We start from the raw sequence: 20704 nt of genomic DNA, 5'->3' as shown, positions 1-20704 counted from the left end.
ACCTCACCCCACCTAGGCAACCAACAGTGGGAAGACGCCACATACACATGCCCTCAGAGGAAGAGGTCCTGATGGGCTCACCCACCAGGGAGAGGGTCTCGTGGCAGAGAAATCCTAAGCCTGCTCTCAGGGGTGAGGAAGGACTGAACTCACAGACATAAGCAGATTGTCTATCTGAACAGCCCTGTAGAGAAGGGGGTTCTGCAAACACCCTAATTAAGCCCACCTCACACTGCCTTATTAGGAAGAGTGCTTGGCTCAGCTGCAGCTTGGACCTGCAGGAGAGCTCCACCACAGCACCGGTGTAAGTTACTTCCTGTGGTTTTGGGGGTATCTAGTAGCTGCAGGGGAGGAAGCACAGGCAAAGCTGGTATGGACTCTTGGGGTCTTCCAGGAACCCCCAAGAAGACACAGAAATGGTCTTTCATTTCTGTCCTGGGTGAGTTCTTTATGGTAGCAGTTCTTTTAGCAACCTACTTTCCAGAAGGTGCCAATGACCACAGAACATTAGTGCTGGATTAGGTCATCAGAGGCCTCCAAGTTTTGCAGAAGAGGTGGAGCTGCCAGGTTTAGCCAATAGATAAAAGAATGTCCAGTCTAACTTGAATTTCAGATCTATAACTACATATGTATATAAACATATATATATATATATATTAGAAGTATATAGAAGTATAGAAGTATGTAGAAGTATGTCCCAATATTGCTTGGGACATAGACCAAAACTTTTTTGTTGGTGTTTATCTGAAATTTAGTTTTGCCAAGCATCCTATATTTCAGGTGGCAACTGAGACAAGCACCATGTGCTTATGGAAAAAGCAACTTGCAGGTCACACAGCCAGGCCTGTGGGCTCTTCTTGGGCTACTACCCCTCACCCCCAACTAATACAAGCACCCCAGTTTCAGTTTTTAATGGGAGGTGAGTACTCGCCAGGCGGGGTCTGTTACATAAGGACAGGTTCTGGGTCTCCAGAGACAGAACAGTGACGAGGTCAGGACTGCAGGAGATTCAGATCTGAAAGCCAGCCCCTCTCTGTGTGTTCCTGGGCCAGACTTTTCAGGGCCCTAAGGCATAGTTTCTTAATGCAAATAGGTCTATTTCTAAAGGGTCGCTGAGGGTCAGCTGGGATGAATCCTCTTATTGGTGTCCCAGCCTGACAGCTGCATGGAGATGGGGGAGGAAGCTTGGTGGGCAGAGGGGAGCGCTGCTACTTCCCAAGAGGCTTTGGGCTGCTTTTCCCTACTGACACACACAGCAGGACCAAGTGGACCGGTCTGTATCCTGATTTACTGGAACTCACACCAGCAATCGATCATCCTTAATTTGTAACTGGGCAGTGTCCTGGGCTGGCCAATAGCTAAGACCCACCCCCCACCCCCAGACACCCCACCCTCCCCAAGCCTGCAGGACTATCCACTCAGTCTGCCCTGGAGCTGCCAATAGGAGTTTGGAGGTTTGGTGCTGGGGTACGGGGGAGAGGTTTGGGCAGGAGGAAGGGGCTCCTCATCTTCTCCACCAGTTTCCTGTTCCCTTTTATCTCCTCTGCAGTGTCTACAGCCTTCCTTCCACTTCAGGCTTCTTCCTGCCCCCCTCCTCTCTGCCCTCCCCCCCTTGCAGTTGTGCCCTGCTCTGCAGACCTCCCCTCCTCCCCCTGCCTCCTGCCTCATTGTTTGGCTAAAGTAGGACCCCCTTGATGGAACAGATGGACAGAGACCCCGGCCTGGAGGGGGGGAGAGAGCCAGGGCCAGGCGGTGCCGGGAAAGGAAGCAGTTCTGGGAAAACAAAACCGAGGGAGGAGCCAGGGAGAAAGTGGCCCTGGAGGAGGAGGGGGAGGAGGGGATTGGGTGAAAGGGGCCCAGCGAGGAATGGAATGGGGGCGGTGCGGGCGGGTGCGGGCGGGTGCGGGCGGGTGGGGAGGGGTGGGGTGCGGGCAGGCCCCCTGGGCCCAGGCTGGAAGCTAACTCGATGCTGGCTGGCTTCGCAGGGGCTGACGTCTCCGCCCAGATGGCCTCCAGGCTGACCCCGCTGACCCTCCTGCTGCTGCTGCTGCTGGCTGGGGTGAGTGGCCCCTTCCCGGGTAGGGGGCTACGATTAACCCTTCAGGCTCGGGAGAATGAGAGCTGCTCAGAGTTCAGCATAAGTGTGATCTTTCAGAGGCGCTCAGGGAGAGTGTGAGAGGTGCTGGGGGTCCAGACCTACAGGGGTTCTAATCCCGCTGCTGCAGCTATAGAACAGCCCTGGTGACCTTGGGCAAGTCGCCTGCCCTGATTCAGAATGTGGAGAATAAAGTAGAAGGATCAAAGAAACAAGGAACTGGGCGGCATTTTGTGATATAGAAATGGAAAACAGGGCCTCCCTGGTGGCGCAGGCAGCTGAGGGCCGCGCTTTGAAGCTGCCCGCAGCCTCTGCAGCGCAGGTTTGATCCCTGCCCGGCTGGTGCGGGTCCCACATGGTGCAGCAGACCTCTCCTGTCATGCCCACTGCTGCCCTCAGCAGTGTGTTTCCTCAGTCTGCCTGTTCTGTTCGCAGCTCTGTCTCTGGTTAACCCTTTCACCCTCCCGCGCATCTGGCCTGTACCCCAGTTCTTGTATAAATAAAAACTTATTTAAAAAATGAATAAAAATGGAAAACAGGGCTGCCTGGGGGTTTGACCAAAGAGACTTGCTCCTCCCAAGTTGGGGTGTGTGGGGGGGGGGGTGGCAGTAGACACACATGGACCTGGTGGGGGTTAAGCCCAGGAAAGTTCTCAGTGGCCTGGGAGGTCAGGGATAAGAGGAGCCCAGGCCCCCTGGGAGCGGGGAGGCAGGTGGTGCTTACTCTGTGTGTGTGTGTGTGTGTGTGTGTGTGACAGAGAGAGACAGACATCAGCAGTGTCTTTTGAGATTCTATAGATTGATGTATTGGTGCGGTGACTAGGGGTTCTGGAGCCAGAGACCCAGGTTTGACTCCTAATTTTCCCTCTGATTTCTCCCAGACCCTGGGTTAGGTACTTACCAAGTCAGCATCTGTTTATCAGTGAAATGGATAATATATGGTTTCTCAGCCCGGAACTAGGCTGTTTGGGGCCAGATGATTCATCGTTTTGAGGGGCCAGCCTATGCCTTGCAGACTGTTGCATCTCCCTGACCTCTTACCGCTAGATTCCCAGTAAGGTCTTTACCACCCCCCACCAAATCTCTTTTCCTCCCTTTTGACCACCCAAAATGCCTCCAGGAATTGCCAGATGTCCCCTGGGGAGTCAAACTGTGCCTGATAATTTGAGGGTGCCTGGTCTACACTATTTCTTCCTCTCCTCTTTCCCTCCTTTGTTCTTTCCTGTTTCCTTCCCTCCCGCCCCCCTTCTCTTCTTCCCCCACCCCTTCTCCCACCTCCTCCCTTAGATGATCATTTGTCTTTCCAAACAATTTTCAGATGCTGAGTGTTTTCTGTATCCTCATAATTTAGAAAACCAGTGTTCTACTAGTTCAAATGCTGTACAAGGAGGTGACACGAGACAGGCAGGTAGCACAGAGAATTGCAGGACCACAGGAAAGGACAGTGCATACTTAGTTTGAGTTGGGAGACAACCTCCTAATGCAGCAGTTGCTCAGACTAGTAGTCGCTGCCTACTCATCTGCAGAGAATACCCCGGCCCCCTCCCCCTGCATTGCCCCCCCCTTTGAAGGAATTAGTGGTGGTGGCCCTAGGACCAGACCGTCACCCACCTGGCTTTCCCAGGAATTATTTTCTGGTACAGGCCATCTTCTAATGCACCCCCACCTTCTCATTCTGCTTTGAGTATTGGACAGGACTGGCCTCCTATGATGAAAAATGAAACTCAGTTTCTTAAAACAGGATAGCGTCTGCTCCATTGAGAATGGGACCCTTCACAGCACCATGGATCCAGAGGGCATTCAAGAAGAAAGTCAAGGGGACATCTTGAGAGACGATAACCCAGAGAATGTGTCCATTTCACACCCCGAAGCCTCTTTCCAAACCAACTCAACCATCCTAACAACCAGTAACACCAGTTTTGAAGCCTCCACTGAGCCTACCACTCAATTCAACCTCACAACTGCCCAGCCCACTTCTGCATCCTGTTGGGGGACTTTCCAGTCCTGCTCTGACTTGGAAAGTCATTCAGCAGAAGGCTTGTTGGGAGAGTCTTTGGTAGATTTCTCGGTGAAGCTCTACCACGCCTTCTCGGCACTGAAAAAGCCTGAGACCAACATAGCCTTTTCCCCGTTCAGTGTCGCCAGCCTCCTCACTCAGGTCCTGCTTGGTAAGAGGCAGACTGCATTCTCTCCAGGTTGTATGTTAGATGGTCCCATGAGGGTCTCCACCCTGGCCCCTGCAAAGCCATGCCTTGGAAGGAAGCTGAAAAAAAAATGGGCTACGTTTGGTAGTGGTGGAGGGAGGAGTAACTTTGTTCTTGAACCTTTGTTTATACCTTCACTTAATAATGATTTCATAGCACTATTCCTTGGAAAATCATATAAACTACGCACGAATATATAGAACCAGATCCCGGATGCCAACGGTGGTTCAGGGTAAGGGGGTAGGAGATAGAATGGAATCACGATAATGCTGCTTTTTAGCTGTGTGACCTCGGACAGATCACACCACCTCTCTGAACCAGAGTCCTTATCTGGAAAATGGAAGTGGTTGAATCTACCTCAAAAAGTTAAGCAAATAGCCCAGTGCCTGATTGAAGGTCAAAAAAATCTCCCTCCCTCTGTCTTCCTGAGGGCTCACAAGTCCCATAAGGGTAAGGAATGGTGCAAATTGCCACAAGCAGTGGGAGTGATGCTGGGACTCCTCCATGGTGGGCGACACCCTCCCATTCTAGTCTGGTCCCTCAACCCTAGTCCCCACTGGCCAGCCTCTCACTCCTCCTGCAGTTGTCCCTCTTCTCTGCCCTTGCAGGGGCTGGGGACAAGACCCGGAAAAACCTAGAGAGCCTCCTCTCCTACCCTGAGGGCTTTGCCTGTGTCCACGAGGCCCTGAAAGCCATTAAGTCCAAAGGCTTCACCTCAGCCTCCAGGATCTTCCACAGCCCAGGTGAGTGCCTGGGAGGAGAGGATTCCGAGGAAGACCCAGACCTGGGGTAACAGCTAGAACTTAGGGCATGAAGGGGGTCGTGCAGAGAAGGTGAGGACCCCAGCAGAACTGGCAGGTGGCTCCAGGTGAGGCCTTGGGCAAGTCCTTGGCACCCTTTATCAAGTCCTTTGAGAATGAGACTGTCCTTGACCATTGATTAATAGGACCAGAGGCTGGAGGGTGCTAAGCATAGTAGTTGGGAAAAAAGTTTGCTAATCTGTCAGGGGACTCTTGGGGCTCCTGGTCCTGGTACTCTTGTGTGGATTTGTCATCACTTCTGTGTATTACATTATTCAATAGGTACTAAGAGCAATACACTTCCCAAGCGACCAACATAATTTTATTTTCTAATTTTATTCCCCTGAGCCCCAGGGCTCTGCTGAGCTGCTTCAGGAGTCACGGGGGTGTGGGGAGGTTGGGGGAGAATCAGGAGGCTGAGTGGGGAGTCAGGACCCATCCTGTGAAGGGGAGAGGGAGCCAGCTGGGCCCTGAGCACCCATCAGCCTCCGCCAGAGCCCTCTGTACTGTGGGTTTCAGACATGACTGTATTTGAAAGCACAGTTCTGCTGTTTGAAAGGGTTTGAAAACTCCTGATCTAGTTTAACCCCTTCTTTAAATAAAAAGAACATTTTTTCCTGTCTGTTTTTCAGTACCATAAAGGCAGTGTTCATTGTAGAAAACAGAAAATACAGAGAAGCAAAAACAAAAAAAAAAAGGGAGAAAGAAAACTCACCTATTACCCCATGAGCTAAAACAAACAAAAAAACCCTCATTTTCAGAGGTGGGGAAAATAAGGGCTCTGAGGTATTCAGAGAACATTGCATTTATATCTTTGCTATAAATCCAGCTTTGTCCTCTGTCTTTTCAGGTTGGTGGAAAATACTACTGTGTTCAATATTATCTATTTAATCCAGAAAAAATTTCAACACTTTTCTTTAGTTGCCTTTGGAGGGCAAAGGCCAGGAAGTCTTGTCACAAGCTTGCATTGAGGCTGAAGGCTGAATTAAGGGAAGATGAGGGGACACACAGGCAAGCGGAAGTTCATAGCTCCAGAAATTTTTTGCCAGGCCATGGTGGCCTGGCCTGCAGAGGCTGCCAGGGCCTCAGAGGAGTTCTGCTGCTGTGCGTTCAGAGATCCTTCCAGCCTCTGCAGTCACACTAGAGGGTAGGGCTGGACCCCTGGTCCCGCAAGAGGGACAGGAAGCATGGTCCCTCTCAAAGCCTACCCCCGGAAGTGTTAGGGGGCAGAAGGAGGGGCACCCAGACCCCCAAACCTGCTTGCTCTAAATGGGTTCTGCCATCTGTCGCAACAAGACAAAGCATGCTTTTAGTGTATAAGATGTTCAACAGAAGAGAACTTTAATACAATTAGTGTGCAAGAGAGAGAAGTAAAGAGAAAGACTGTAGTTAAAATAGTTTCCCCACAAAATACCCAAAGTCACCAGTCCCTTCGTAGGTCAATGCCAAATAGGGTTTGTTCAAAGCAGGGCCGCTGAGACCTGAAATCTTGCCACAAGTCTAAGGTACACTTTGTTGGGGACCCATAGAAAAGAGGCGAGGCACGTCTGGAAGGAAAGGAGCAAAATCAGAACAGAAGTCAAAAGACTGCCATTGTCGGCTCCCCACGGGTCTGACTCCTTCCATGTCCCCAAGTCCCTGGAACAAGTCCAAGACCAAAAGGCGAGCATGGCTGCTTCTTCACATGGCTCTGCTCCATGTGCCTCCTCCTCTAGGTCTTCTTGTTCTTCTCTTTCTCCTAAGTGCTCCCAGTCCTTTCTAGCTTCTCCCCACTGCTCAGCTCCACCCTTCCCTGGGGGAAGGGAATCTGGAGCCTCCCCTTTCTATGGAGATCACTCAGTTATAGAAGGGCAGAGGGTGTGGGGGACTCACTCCCTCTGCCCCACCCCTGCAGACCTGGCCATAAGGAACACCTTCCTGAACGCCTCTCAGAGGCTGTACGGCAGCAGTCCCGGTATCCTGGGGAATGACAGCAATGGCAACCTGGAGCTCATCAACAGCTGGGTGGCAAAGAAGACCCAGGGCAGGATCCGCCAGCTGCTGGATAGCCTGCCCTCCGACACCCGCCTCGTGCTCCTCAACGCCGTCTACCTGAGCGGTAAGGGGCCTGGACGGGGGCGGCTCCCCTCCGTACCCCAGCTCTCCTTCCCTCCTGCCTTCACAGTGAGGGCAGTCAGCCCAAGACTGGGCCTGCTCCAGTCCTTGCTTGACGGACTTGTAGCTCCTCTTCACCCCGTCCCTGCCTGTTGGGGGTGACCCTCCTCTCCCGTCCCTCTAGCCAAGTGGAAGACAGTATTTGATCAGAAAAAAACCAGGGTGGAGCCCTTTCGCCTCAAATCCTCTGAGATAAAAGTGCCCATGATGATTAGCAAGAAGTACCCCGTGGCCAGTTTCACCGACGGGACTTTGAAGGCCAACGTAAGTGCTCTATCTGCCCCCTATTTCGGAGCCCCATGTGTGTTGCCTTCTGCGCTGCTCTAACCCCAGGCCTTGGGGGCACCCCTTTACTGATTTACTGTCTCTGCTCCTTCCAGCTCTAGCTCCGTCCTCACTTTGCTCCTTCTCCCCTCTCTGGCTTCAGCGGAGGCAAGTAGTGTGTCTTTTGGGCTGGAAAGTAGGATGCTAAAGTCTCTCTGTCTCTCTCTACTGCATCGAATGGAGAAACAGTGAGTCGTGTTCCTGTTCTGTGCATCTGTTCCTTCCAGTCAACCTGTCCAGAGATTCTGGTGGCTTAGTGTAGTGTGTGTCTGTGTGTGTGTGCACACATGCACGCACACCTCAGTACAGCATGCATCTGTCAGTAACCTCGTGAATCGGTATATCCATGTGTGCATATGTGTGGGAAGTACCTGCAAGCACACACACTATATGGGTTAAGTTCCTCAGCAGAAGTAGACCAGCATCATTTCAATGGGCAGGACGGGAGGGAAGAGAGACTCTGGAGCTCAGGGGTGGTAAGCTAGCTCATGCCCAGTCACCAGGGCTTTCTGCCTTGTTCGGGCAGTGAGGCACAGACCTATGAGACACAACGGTGTGGGATACCCAGGACTTAGTGCCAGGCTGGGGAGCAAAGGATCTGTCCAGGAATATGCCAGGCTTGACTCCTGGCACAGTCTTGTTTTGTCCTCTGCCTGAACCCTTCTTTGCTCAAATTTTCATATGACTTGTTCCTTCTTAGTCAGATATCATCTCAAAGGTGGAGACATCTTTCTCCTGAAAGTAGCTGCCTCCTCGCCCTGTAACATCATCCTGGTTTATCATATTCATGGTACTTGCCACTGTCTGAAATTGTGTGTGTCTCTTATTTGCTTATAATATTATCTCTTCCTGAGATATTGTCTCTGTCTTTGGGAATAGAGACCTTGCTTTTCATATAACCTCCTGTATCTCCAGTGCCTGGAACAAGTTTACATATAAGTATGATAAATGCTCATTATATGTTTGCTGAATAAATGAATGGATTCAGTGGAGGGGGCTAAATGGAGCAACTCGGTATAAGTAAGTAAGAAGAATTCATAGAGGAAGTTACTGTTGACCAGGGGTGAGAGGATTCACCAGAGACAGAGTGGGGAACAGAACAGGCAGGTCTACTGAAATACACTGCTGAGGGGAGCAGCGGTCCAGACAGGAGAGGTCTGCCTCGCCATCTGGGTTGCTCCTTGCCTGGCCGGGAATTGAACTCCTGCTGCAGAGGCTGAGGATTGCTTCGTAGCGCAGTGCTTAACCCCTTGCACCACCAGGGAGGCCCATTCATTCATTCCTCCACCAGTTCTCTCACACCTATACAATGTATTTAACCATTCATAACTATTTAACAAAGCCAAGATAGAATGTATCAGGCAGAGAGGAGGGAATAAATAAGGCGATCAAGGTATCACTCTCAGAGCACTTGGGGAGAGAGTCTCAATGTGAGTTTTTTTTAAATGCCAAGAGGTTTTTTTTTAAATGCCAAAGAAACTATTTATAGTTCATTGGTTTAAAACTAATGCTTGGCCCCCCTGGTGGTGCAGGGGTTAAAGTCTCAGCCTGTCAAGCTATCACCAGCCACTGTTGCACAAGTTTGATCCCTGGCCAGGGAGCTGACCCACCTGGCGCAGCAGACCGCTCCTGTCTCACCTGCTGCTCCCCTCAGCAGTATATTTTAGTCAATCCACCTGTTCTGTTCCCCACTCTGTCTCTGGTGAATCCTCTTTTTTTTTTTTTTTTTTTTTTTATAGAGGCATGCTTTATTTATTTGTTTGCTGGTTTGTTTGTTTGTTTGTTTGTTTGTTTGTTTTGTTTATACATGCACTGGGTACAGTCAGAAGTGCGGGAGGAAGGGTGAGAGAATTCACCAGAGCCAGAGCGGGGAGCAGAGCAGGCAGAAGGACCAAAGTACACTGCTGAGGGGAGCAGCGGGCGGCAGGAGAGGCCTGCGCGCCATGTGGGACCCTCCTCTGGTGGCCGGGGAGCAGCCGGGATCGAACCGGCGCCGCAGAGGCCGCGCGCAGTTTCGCAACCCAGCGCTCAACCGCTGCGCCACCGGGGAGGCCCTCTGGTGAATCCTCTTACCACCCCCACCCCCCGCACCACTGGCCTACACTCCAGTTCTTGTATGCATAGATAAATAAAAATAAATCTTAAAACCAATACTTGATTTAATGTATTAAATTCTATTATTGTCTACTAAATTCAAAATCAGTTTTACTTAAGACTTTTAAGTTGCATGTGCTACATTTATAATACTTTTTATATAAAAGCACTTACATTTGCCTTTAATTAAGCCTTATTGAACAGATTAAGCTCCTGTAAGCCATTTATCCCATTTTCAAATATGGTTAATTCATATTTCCATAAGCATTCCTAGCTTACTGGTATACTTTATTTTATAAAAATAGTTTGTAAATTCCATCGACTTGATTTTCTCTTTAAGCATGCCAAATATCTGACAGGGCAGAATTACAACCCTGCTTAACCATGTTTTCCTAGCACCTCAATCTCACTTGTGAATTGATATTTAAATTTTTTTAAAGATTTATTTATGCATATAAGCACTGGGGCACAGGGTCTCCCTGGTTGCGCAAGGGGCAAATGTACAACCTATGAAGCTATCCACACCCTCTGCAGCACAAGTTCGATCCCCGGCCAGGGAGCTACCCACATGGGGCAGCAGACCTGTCCTGCCTCGCCCGTTGCTCCCCTCAACAGTGTATTTCAGTCAACCTGCCTGTTCTGTTCCTGACTCTGTCTCTGGTGAATCCTCTCACCCCCCACACCTCTGCCTCTACCCCTGTTCTTGTATGCATAAATAAATCTTAAAAAAAAAAAAAAGATTTCAAAGCTACGTTTAAAAAAAAAGAACTGGGGTACAGGCCTGAGGTGTGGGGGGGTGAGACCTACTCTGAGGTTGCTGGCTTGAAAATTAGAGTTTGCAACATATTAATTTATTGTTCAGAGATTCAAGACCAATACACAGGACTTGAAGGGTACATGCCCTTTCATGTAATAGTCTAACATCCTATTAGCCCAGGGTTTCTCAACCTTGGCACTATTGATATCTTAGGTTGGATAATTCTTTGTTATGGGGTGCTCTCCTGGGTATCATGGCAGTTAGCATCATCCCTGACTTCTACCCACTAGACACCAATAGTACTGTAAGCCCCCTCCCCCACCCCACCTCCAGCTGTGACAACTAAAATGTCTGCTGACATTGCCAAATGCCCACCAACCCAGAGCAAATTTTCCCTGGGTTGAGACCCATGAACCCTGCACTTCTCCTATACCTTTGGTGAGCAGTTAAAAGTTCTTCTGGGCCTCCCAGGTGGCACAGCGGTTGAGCTCTGGGTTGCAAAGCTGCCCGCTGCCTCTGTGGCGCCAGTTCGATCCCTGGCTGCTCCCCGACCACCGGAGGAGGGTCCCACATGGCGCGCAGACCTCTCCTGCCGCCCGCTGCTCCCCTCAGCAGTGTACTTCGGTCCTTCTGCCTGTCCTGCTCCCCGCTCTGGCTCTGGTGAATTCTCTCACCCTCCCGCGCTTCTGACGGTACCCAGTGCATGTATAAACAAAACAAACAAACAAACAAATAAATAAATAAAAATGCCTCTATAAAAAAATTTAAAAAAAAAAGTTCTTCTAATGGTAAACTGGGAAGGTGGGTAGGATCAACTTGTACATAGTCTTGAATGCTACCCTAGAGATATATACATCATAGGCAGTGAAGACTGTCACGGTAAATTGGATGGTGTATTATGTGTGTCATAAGCTTCCTGCACAACTTACTTGCGAAGGAAGACAAGATCAGAGAGTTCAAATCTCGCTTCTGTCACACAGATGAGAGTAGGGTTAGGGTGTGGGCCCTGACCTATGTGATCAGAAATTTACTCTTCTGACTAGCACAGAATGAAAGCAGCCTTGTTCTCCTTAACCCCTTGCACCACCAGGGAGACCCTGTACCCCGGTTCTTGTATGCATAAATAAATCTTTAAAAAAAAATTAAATATCAATTCACAAGTGAGATTGAAGTGCTAGGAAGACATGGTTAAGCAGTGTTGTAATTCTGGATCCCCCATTCTGTGCAAAGCCTAGGAGCCTGGGTCTGACTGTTGCTTGTTGAAATAGTACAGACGGTAGCAAAGGATGAAGATCACCTTGTGACACAGAGGGTAGGAGCTGAAGTGGGGAAACTGACAAGGTGCATGTCTTACTCTCCAGATTGGGATGCTGCAGCTCTCCCACAATCTGAGCTTGGTGATCATGGTGCCCCAGCACTTGAAGAACCATCTGGAAGACTTGGAACAGGCTCTCAGTCCCTCTGTCTTCAAGGCTGTCATGAAGAAGCTGGAGCTGAGCAAGTACCATCCCACTCTCCTGATGCTGCCCCGTATTAAAGTGAAGAGCAACCAGGACATGTTGCCCATTTTGGAGAAACTAGGTGAGTCTTGGCAGTGCAGGTTTGCTCCCAGGCCATCAGAGGAGAACAGTTGGGAAGGGCTCACTAAATCGGGATGAGCATTCTAGATTATTTTTTGCATCCATAATCTCGGGTTGCCCCTAGAGAAGCAGGTGCAATTATGCCATTGGATCATTGAGGAAGCTGAGACTCAAAAAGCTTACATGACTTACCCAGGGTCCCTTGAACTCATTCAAAGTGAGCCAAACATCAATCAGGTCTCCAGCTCTCTTGTCTCTTTCCACTGTGGCTCATTGTGACGTAGCACTGGAAAGGTGACCCCGGTGTGCCCTGGGTATTCCTTTCTCAGAGACATTTCTAACACTCAGCTGCCCCACAGAATGTGCAAGAAGCTATCTGGGTAAAAAGAGCTGGAGGGCGCTAAGGTTAGGGGAGGTGATTCTAAACCTTTGGTCTCACTTTCTGAGCTTTGATCTTGTGCCCAGAGAGATCACTTCACTTTCTCTTGTAGAACATGACTTCCTAATAGGTGATCTCATTTCCTAGGCTCTGACATCATCCCTTTACAGAAAATGACTTCATTTGATAACACATGACTTTCCTCTGATATATTACCTCACTGCCAAGGTCCTTGAGGACAAAGAATCCATGACATCTTTTTCAGGGTTTTTGGCATCATTTTTAAGGGTTTTTTAGGGGAGGAGACAAAGCCTCTCACCACTCAAGAGAAGGGTGGTTGAAGTAAAGATGGATCCACTGATCAAGGATCCCACAAACTGGACCAAAAGGCATCATATATTGTTTGATAAGCAAGGGGGAAGAGCAAGAATGTGTTGAGACTTGGGACCAACCTAGAAAACTCAGGACAGGTCTCCAGCAACTGAAGGTTTCCAGATCTTTGACTCTGGTTCTCTCTGATTGTGCCTTAGAATTCTTTGACTTTACCTATGACCTTGACCTGTGCGGGCTGACAGAGGACCCAGATCTTCAGGTCTCTGCGATGCAGCACCAGACCATGCTGGAGCTGACGGAGTCTGGAGTGGAGGCTGCTGCGGCCACTGCTGTCTCTGTGGCCCGAACTCTGCTGGTCTTCGAAGTCCAGCAGCCCTTCCTCTTTATGCTCTGGAACCAAGAATACAAGTTCCCTGTCTTCATGGGGCGGGTGTATGACCCCAGGGGCTGAGGAGCCCAGCAGGGGCCCACTGTGGGCAAGCCCACACCCTTCACTCTTGGCTCTCCCAGTTGCAGCCCATTGTTGCCTGCCTAGACAGGCCCTGAGCCACCTCCTGCCCAGGTCTCCTGTATCCCCTGTCATCCAGGGTGTGGCAAAGGAGCCTGCTTCTGTCCCTTCCCTGTGACTCTGCAAAGTACTTTTTACAGCTTTCTCTGGTTCAAGTTGACCACACTACAAATAAAACCTGGCAGACCATGACATCCTCTCATTTAAAGTATAGAGGACAAACACTCTTGTGGACCTTGTATCAGCTACCTATGACTGTGTAACAAATCACTCCAAACTTAGCAGCTTCAAGGAGCAACCATTTATTTTACATAAACCTTGGGGTTGGCTGAGTGGCCATGCTGATTGGGCTGGACCTGGCTGGTCTCCCTGGGCTGGCTTGTATGTCTAAAGGCGGTGGATGGGTTGGGGAAGGACTCATGGTAGGATATTCTCCGCTTGGCTCTTCTCCATCCTGCCATCAGGCTATCTACCCTGCAATAGTACAATTCCAAGAACAGGCGGTCTTTTTCACAGCTCTGCATCTCTGCTGGCATCAAGGCTACCATTTCCCATCAGCCAAAGCAAGTCACATGGCCATACCTGGAGGGGAAAGACCTGCCAAGGTTCCATGGCTGAGTCACCAGCTGGGGGAGATCCATGCCATGTGTTTATCCCAGCCCCTGCCACCCTAACTGGTCTGCAACAACTGGCAGCAGTAGTGACGAGCTCAGGTTATTGGGAACTCACAGGTGGTCTGCCATGAACTTTGCAGGCCTTTGATCCTCACAACTTTATCTAGTAAATTGAGAGCAGCTGAGTCTCTTATTCAGAGTCACTCCTGGTAGGAAATGCCAGACAGGAACCTGCAAAACCGTCTCTGTGACCCTTAAGTCTGAACTCATGGCCCCACCTTCTGTGTTTCTACCTCTCTATCTTAAAGCCCTCCCTTCTCTTGATGTTTCATTTACTTGTTCAACAGATAGCATGCCTGGCACTTGCCAGGCTAAGTGACACTGACATAAAACTTGGGTCTACTTCCAAAACCTAATGCTTGTTGGGGGCCACGGATGGGAAGATAACTTTTTGGGGGAGGGATATTGACCCCTAAATGTTCATTCCATCTCTGAAGATATCTCAGCACCAAGTGGAAATGTGAACAAGGAGAGGCAAGAGGTAGAAAGTGATTCTGACCCTGCACACAGTACTTTGTGACCTTCACCACCACGCTGAGAGCCAGGCAGTATTCCTGTCTGTGAGCTGAGGGAGGTAAAACTCAGAAATGTTAAGGTCACACAATTGTAATTGATCTGAATTTCAATGGACTAGGTGGCTTATTTGGTCAGTTATTTCCCTTCTTTCCAAACTAGACTATAAATCAGATCTGTGTTTTCTTATAACCTCCACCAGGTGCCCCACCAAGCTTATCAAAGTGCCTAACGCTAAAAACAAAAACTGAGTGAATGAATGATTGAATGAATGAATGACCACATCCAGGTAGGAGGGAAAAAGACTCCTATGCATCTAGAAAAAGTAGAGGATCTCCCTGGTGGTGCAGGGTGTAAGTCTCAGTGCCATCACTGCTATTGCCCGAGTTTGATCCCCAGCCAGGGAGGTGACCCACATGGCACAGCAGACCTTGCCTGTCTCACCCTGCTGCTCCCCTCCCTTCAGCAGTGTATTTCAGTAGATCCACCTGTTCTGCTCCCCACTCTGTCTCTGGTGAATCCTTTCACACCCCGGACTTCTGGCCTACAACCCAGTTTTTCGATGCATAAATCTCTAAAAAAAAAAAAAAAGTAGAAAAACTGAACACAGAATTTAAGTATTTCCTGTTCTGAGGCTTTTTTTTATAATAGGATGTGAACAATTTTTTTGTTTTTGTTTTTGTTTTTAGCTCATGCATGATTGAGTCAGTGTGGGGCTGGCAGGTCTCGGGTCTTGGTTGTGTATCTCCTGCAGTCAGCTGGGGGTTAGCTGGAAGGTCTGATGAGGTTTGGCTTTGCTCAGCTGGTCTAGGTCTTGGGTCTTAGCTGAGATGAATGAGTGACAGACTCTGCTCCTTTTAGCCTCTCATCTCCCAGGCGGTTAATCTGACCTTACTCATTTGGAGTGTAAGAATCTAAGAATGTGGGCACAGGCATGAAAAACCTCTTGTCTGAACTAGAAAGTCATGTAACATCTGTTCTGGTTTATTCTGCTGGCCAAGGCAGGTCATCAGACCAGTTTAGATTTAAAGAGGATAAGTCTCTGGGGCCTCCCCGGTGGCGCAAGGGATTAAGACACAACCTATGAAACTATGCACAGCCACTGCGGCACGAGTTCGATCCCCAGCCAGGTGGCTACCCACATGGCGCAGCAGACCTCTCCTGCCTCACCTGCTGTTCCCCTCAGCAGTGTATTTCATTCAATTTGCCTGTTCCCCACTCTGACTCTGGTGAATCCTCTCACCACCACCCCCACACTTCTGGCCTGTACCCCAGTTCTTGTATGCATAAATAAATCTTTTTTTTTAAAAAAAGAGGGTAAGTCTCTGCTTCTCAAAAGACCTGCAGTCACTCTACACAAAGGCCATTGATACAAGAAAGCATGAATTGCTAGCCACATAGTTGTCTTACGCTAGTGAAGAAAGTATTAGCAATTTCTGCAGTAACTTGCTGCTCTGAGGTTTTCCTAAAAGAACTAGATGCTTTTTGTCTATATCATAAGAATATTAGAAATGACATGTCAAGTTTCAAGTTGCTTGCATGTAATTTTACTTTTTCTTCTGCTACTGCTGTGTCACACCTAACAACCCCCAGCTTCTCTGCCTGCAAATGTCAGTTTTGAGAAAGGATGATATACCCATAGACACACACATCTAAGACCTCTATCCTCCCACCCTACTCTGGGCTCACGGGGTTCAAGTGATCTGCTTCCCATCCTCAACCACACAATCCTCCTGGTGGGGTTTGGTTGAGGGAAAGAACCCTAAAGAGTGATCAGGGTTCTGTTGCAGTTAGTCCTTGCTGCCACATGGTGTCACTGTTGAAACTTTGTCCTGCATAGCCTTTGAACACTTGGAACTTCCCATGAATTCTAGATTCTCAGCCAAAGTGAATTTAATTCTCTTTGGTTCCAAAGTTTATGGTTTGCAAATGTTTAACCACTATTTCCAAAGATTAGTACTTTTGGGTTTTGCCTGGATTCTGGAAGACTTGCTGTCTGAGCCACATGATGTGTTAGAACCAGCCTGGTCCTTACAAACCATTACAGCCCAGCTAGAACCGCAATAGCAGCAACAACTACCTAAAGCACATCTCACATGTACCAAGCTGTCAGGTGCCACATGAAGAACTTTCCATGGGTAACAATTTTACTTAAAGATGATTGCACCTCATGAAAGGGACATGTTACTGAAGACATGTTATAACTCCAGACTATATGATTTGACACTGTATTTCCCAAAAGAATAATTATAAAAGGTAAGGAGAGGGCTCTTCAACCACTGTAGAATTTTTTTGTCATTGTGTTTATTTACTAAACACTAAAATCTCTGCTGTTTCACCACATGGCATGTCATGACAGTTACTTGGGCTTTTTCAGGGTTTTATATTTAACTTCCATTACAAAGTTATTGATTCTGGACAGTGTTTTTGGCACCAATGCCACCACTTAATGAACAATGAGATAACATCATTCTAGGATACAGAAAAAATTTTAAATGATAAAGTTGAATATTAAGATAACAGTACATTAGTCATTAATGTCACTATCACGAGTTATAATCTACATAAACAGCTCTAGATTCACAAGAGATCAATGTCGATGGCAATTATTTGCTTTGGTCAGTTCAAGTGATGTCATGTGGCAATAACTGTAATTACAACCCACTTGACTGCCAATTTTGAAGTCACACAACCTCAATTTTTTATTAATTTAAGGGGACTTGAAGCTTTTCACATTTGCATAATTCAAATTCACATAACAGGATAGCATCACACCATTATGATCCTTTTTTAATAGAGGAAAATGAAGCTTTAGAGAGCAATTAATCTAACCCTCCAATGTCTCACGGCTGATGAATAGTGGAGCTGGGAGTAGACCCCAGTGCTTAGAACTTAGATTCCATTTCTCTCAAGGTAACTTTATTTTAGAGAATCTACTAATATTCCTGTCCCAAGCAAGCCCTAGTTGAAAGTACATTCATCCATCCCAAAACTTCTCCACAGAATTTTTTTTTAAAGTTTTATTTGTTTATGCATACAAGAGCTGGGGTACAGGCCAGAGGTGCAGGGTTGAGAGGATTTGCCAGAGACAGAGTGGAGTGCAGAACAGGAGAATTGACTGAAATACACTGCTGAGGGGAGCAGCAGGGAGACAGTAGAGGTCTGCATGCCATGTGGGTCAGCTCCTTGGCTAGGGATCAAACTCATGTTGCAGTAGCTGTGGATTGCCTCATAGTGCTTATGCTTAACCCCTTATGCCACCTGGAGGCCCTGTCCTCTTATTTAAGGGCTGCCATTCTTCTGAGACCAGTGCACAGTTCTCTGCCCCCCAGTGTTCTCTGCTATTCCTGGCCAACAGCACCTCCTCTTCCAAATACCACCCCAACATACACAACCTTGGCTAATCTATAACATAGTCATGTATTTTGCCTTTTCAATCCATCCCCCAAGAGGTTCCTTAGGAACCTGGTTGAGTAGGTGCTTCTCTGGCACCATAGAAGCTTAAAAAATGCTTAGTAAAATACTTTTGAGTCAAAGTGTGCAATGTCCAATATTTGGGTAAAGATTGCATCATATAATGATGACGCTGATGTTATCCTAATGTCATGTGTCTCCTCCCATAACCAATGCAGGTAGGAATCCTGACAGCATAGCTTCTCATAGTTATATCAGCTATGGTTCTGCCTTACAAGTCGTCTCTAGGAGAAATGGCACAACGATGTGGGGGTGATCTTTCCAGCTCTCTGCTGCTCTGGGTCTCTTATCCTTGGGGGTCAGGATTTTTAACACTCCATGGGTGGATGCTCCAGTCAGATTGAGGGATAGTTCCATCATGGTCACGTCAGTAAACATCTGGAGTCAGGAAGTTTAGCTATTCCAGGATTAAACAATGGGCCACCCTGCAGATTTTCTTTCCTTATCTATTTAAATCTACTACCTAAAGAAAATCTATACTCTGCTATTGTTCTGAGGGACCTTTTCCTTTTCCCTTTTCCCCTGGTTGATACATGGCATCTATAGAATTGTATGGTCATACTCCTCATCTGTTTTCACTTAAAATATTTAATCTAACAATTAAAAAAATATGAAAAAATTAGCTCTCCAGAATAATACTGGGAAAAAAGGAGAAAACTAATTTCTGATACCAAATAGTCTCTGATACTAACTAGTCTCTGATGAGGACAGTCCTTGAGTCCTGGCCTATTCTTGTCCTGGGACGCTCCCTGTCTCAATAGGGTTGGGAGTTGGTTTGACATGGGAAGTTCTTGCAAACCAGAGAAAGTTCTCTGATTTCATGCCCCCACTTACTGCTCTGAGCTATAGAGTGGTGGTCGCCCACCCAATCCCACCTACTATTCTTGCAGCTTTCACAATAGCCAAGAGATGGAGGCTGTGGATCAACAGAATGTGGGTCCTCCCTGGTGGCACAAGGGTTGAAGTCAGCGCTATCAAGCTATCGCCAGCTGCTGTGGCATGAGTTTGATCCCCAGCCAGGGAGCTAACCCACAGGGTGCAGCAGACCTCTCCTGTCTCACCCGCTGTTCCCCTCAGCAGTATATTTCAGTCAGTCTGCCTGTTCTGCTCTACTCTGTCTCTGAGAGTCCTCTCACCCACTGTACCTCTGGCCTACACCTCAGCTCTTGTATGCATAAATAAATAAATCTTAAAAAAATAAAATAAAGTAGCACAGGTCTTAGAAAGAGAAAGTAGGAGGGTGTGATCAAGGCCTGGGGATAGTGGGAGAAGGGAAGTCCTGTTCAATATGTAAGCATTTCAATTTTGTTGGACAAAAAAGTTCTAAAAATGTGTCGTGAAATGTGTATATAGGTAACCCTACTGTCCTGTATAGTGAAAATGGCTGAAAGGGTAAATGTTATGGTTTTGTTTTGTTTTGTTTTGTTTTTTACCACACACATACAAAAGCTCCATTCATGGGCAATAAGGATGCCCCAGGGACTCCCCAGCAGTGAGATACTTACCCCAACTCGCACAATGGGTATTGTCTTCCTCCTTCATGAAGGGAGGAGCAGAGAAGCCGAGAGACTTATTTGAACCAACAGCCACCTGACCCCAGCTCTCTCAGCCTCTCACGTTTAGACCAACAGCTATGACACTGAGCTTGGAAGCAAAGCCTTCCCCACCAATCTTCAGATAAGACCCCAGCCCTGGGTGACACTCTGATTTCAGCTTCAGGAGAAATCAGGATCCAAGGACTCAGCAACTATTACCCTGCCCAGATTCCTGATCCACAGACACAATGAGAAAAGAGGTGTGTGTGGTCTGAAGCCTCTGTGTTTTGGATAAACTCGTCACCCAGCAACAGGCAACTAATCAATATACCTGGCTTGTATGACAGAGCAGATGAGGTCTGTTTCACGCAGATCCTGGAGACTGCAAGCAGAAAGTAGGGGTGTCTCCCCAAAGAAAGCTAAGGTGTGGGCCTCCCCGGTGGCGCAGCGGTTGAGCGCTGGGTTGCGAAGCTGCCCGCGGCCTCTGCGGCGCCGGTTCGATCCCCGGCTGCTCCCCGGCCACCGGAGGAGGGTCCCGCATGGCGTGCAGACCTCTCCTGCCGCCCGCTGCTCCCCTCAGCAGTGTACTTCAGTCCTTCTGCCTGCTCTGCTCCCCGCTCTGGCTCTGGTGAATTCTCTCACCCTCCCGCGCTTCTGACTGTACCCAGTGCATGTGTGAACAAACAAACAAACAAATAAATAAATAAATACATAAATAAAAATACATGCCTCTTTGAAAAAAAAAAAAAAAAAAAAAAGAAAGCTAAGGTGTAGTGTTAGAAGGGGATGGAATGCCTCCCTGGTGGAGCAAGGGGTTAAGACGCAACCCATGAAGCTGTCCACAGCTTCTGAAGCGTGAGTTCGATCAACAGCGCCCAGGGAGCAACCCACATGGTGCAGCAGACCTCTCCTGTCTCACCTGTATTTTGGTAGATCTGCCTGTTCTGTTCCCCACTCTGTCTCTGGTGAATCCTCTCACCCTCCGCCCACCCCTCCCCACCCGCCACGTCTGGCCTGTACCCCAGCTCTTGTATGCATAAATAAATCTTTAAAAAAAAAAAAGGAAGAAAAGAAAAGAAGGGGATGGAATCCAAGCAGGCAAAAGTTCCACATGTCTACCTCACACATCTGTTTGGGAATGTAAGGAGGCAGCTGGAAACACATCTGGAGCTATAGATTTGGCAGTGATTCGTATAAGCACAGGTGATGGTTGAAACTCTAAGACTGGATGAAATTGTCCTCCAAAGGAGAAGCATCGAGGGCAGATCTTTTGGAAATACC

At 48.2% G+C, this 20704-nt stretch overlaps 1 protein-coding gene across 1 annotated transcript; it reads left to right on the top strand.

The window, feature by feature from the left end:
• The first annotated feature begins 1990 nt into the window (after positions 1-1990).
• SERPING1 (serpin family G member 1) lies at positions 1991-13399 on the top strand. Its single transcript, XM_084229042.1, has 7 exons — positions 1991-2059; positions 4097-4262; positions 4907-5041; positions 6993-7196; positions 7377-7516; positions 11789-12008; positions 12917-13399. Exons 1-7 carry the CDS (start codon positions 2006-2008, stop codon positions 13168-13170), a joined length of 1173 nt encoding a protein of 390 aa, XP_084085168.1. The 5' UTR covers positions 1991-2005; the 3' UTR covers positions 13171-13399.
• The last annotated feature ends 7305 nt before the right edge of the window (positions 13400-20704 follow it).

Source organism: Talpa europaea (assembly GCF_964194135.1).
Source record: "Talpa europaea genome assembly, chromosome: 1".
Taxonomy (NCBI): Eukaryota; Metazoa; Chordata; class Mammalia; order Eulipotyphla; family Talpidae; genus Talpa; species Talpa europaea.
This window is presented reverse-complemented; position numbering and strand designations above follow the sequence as displayed.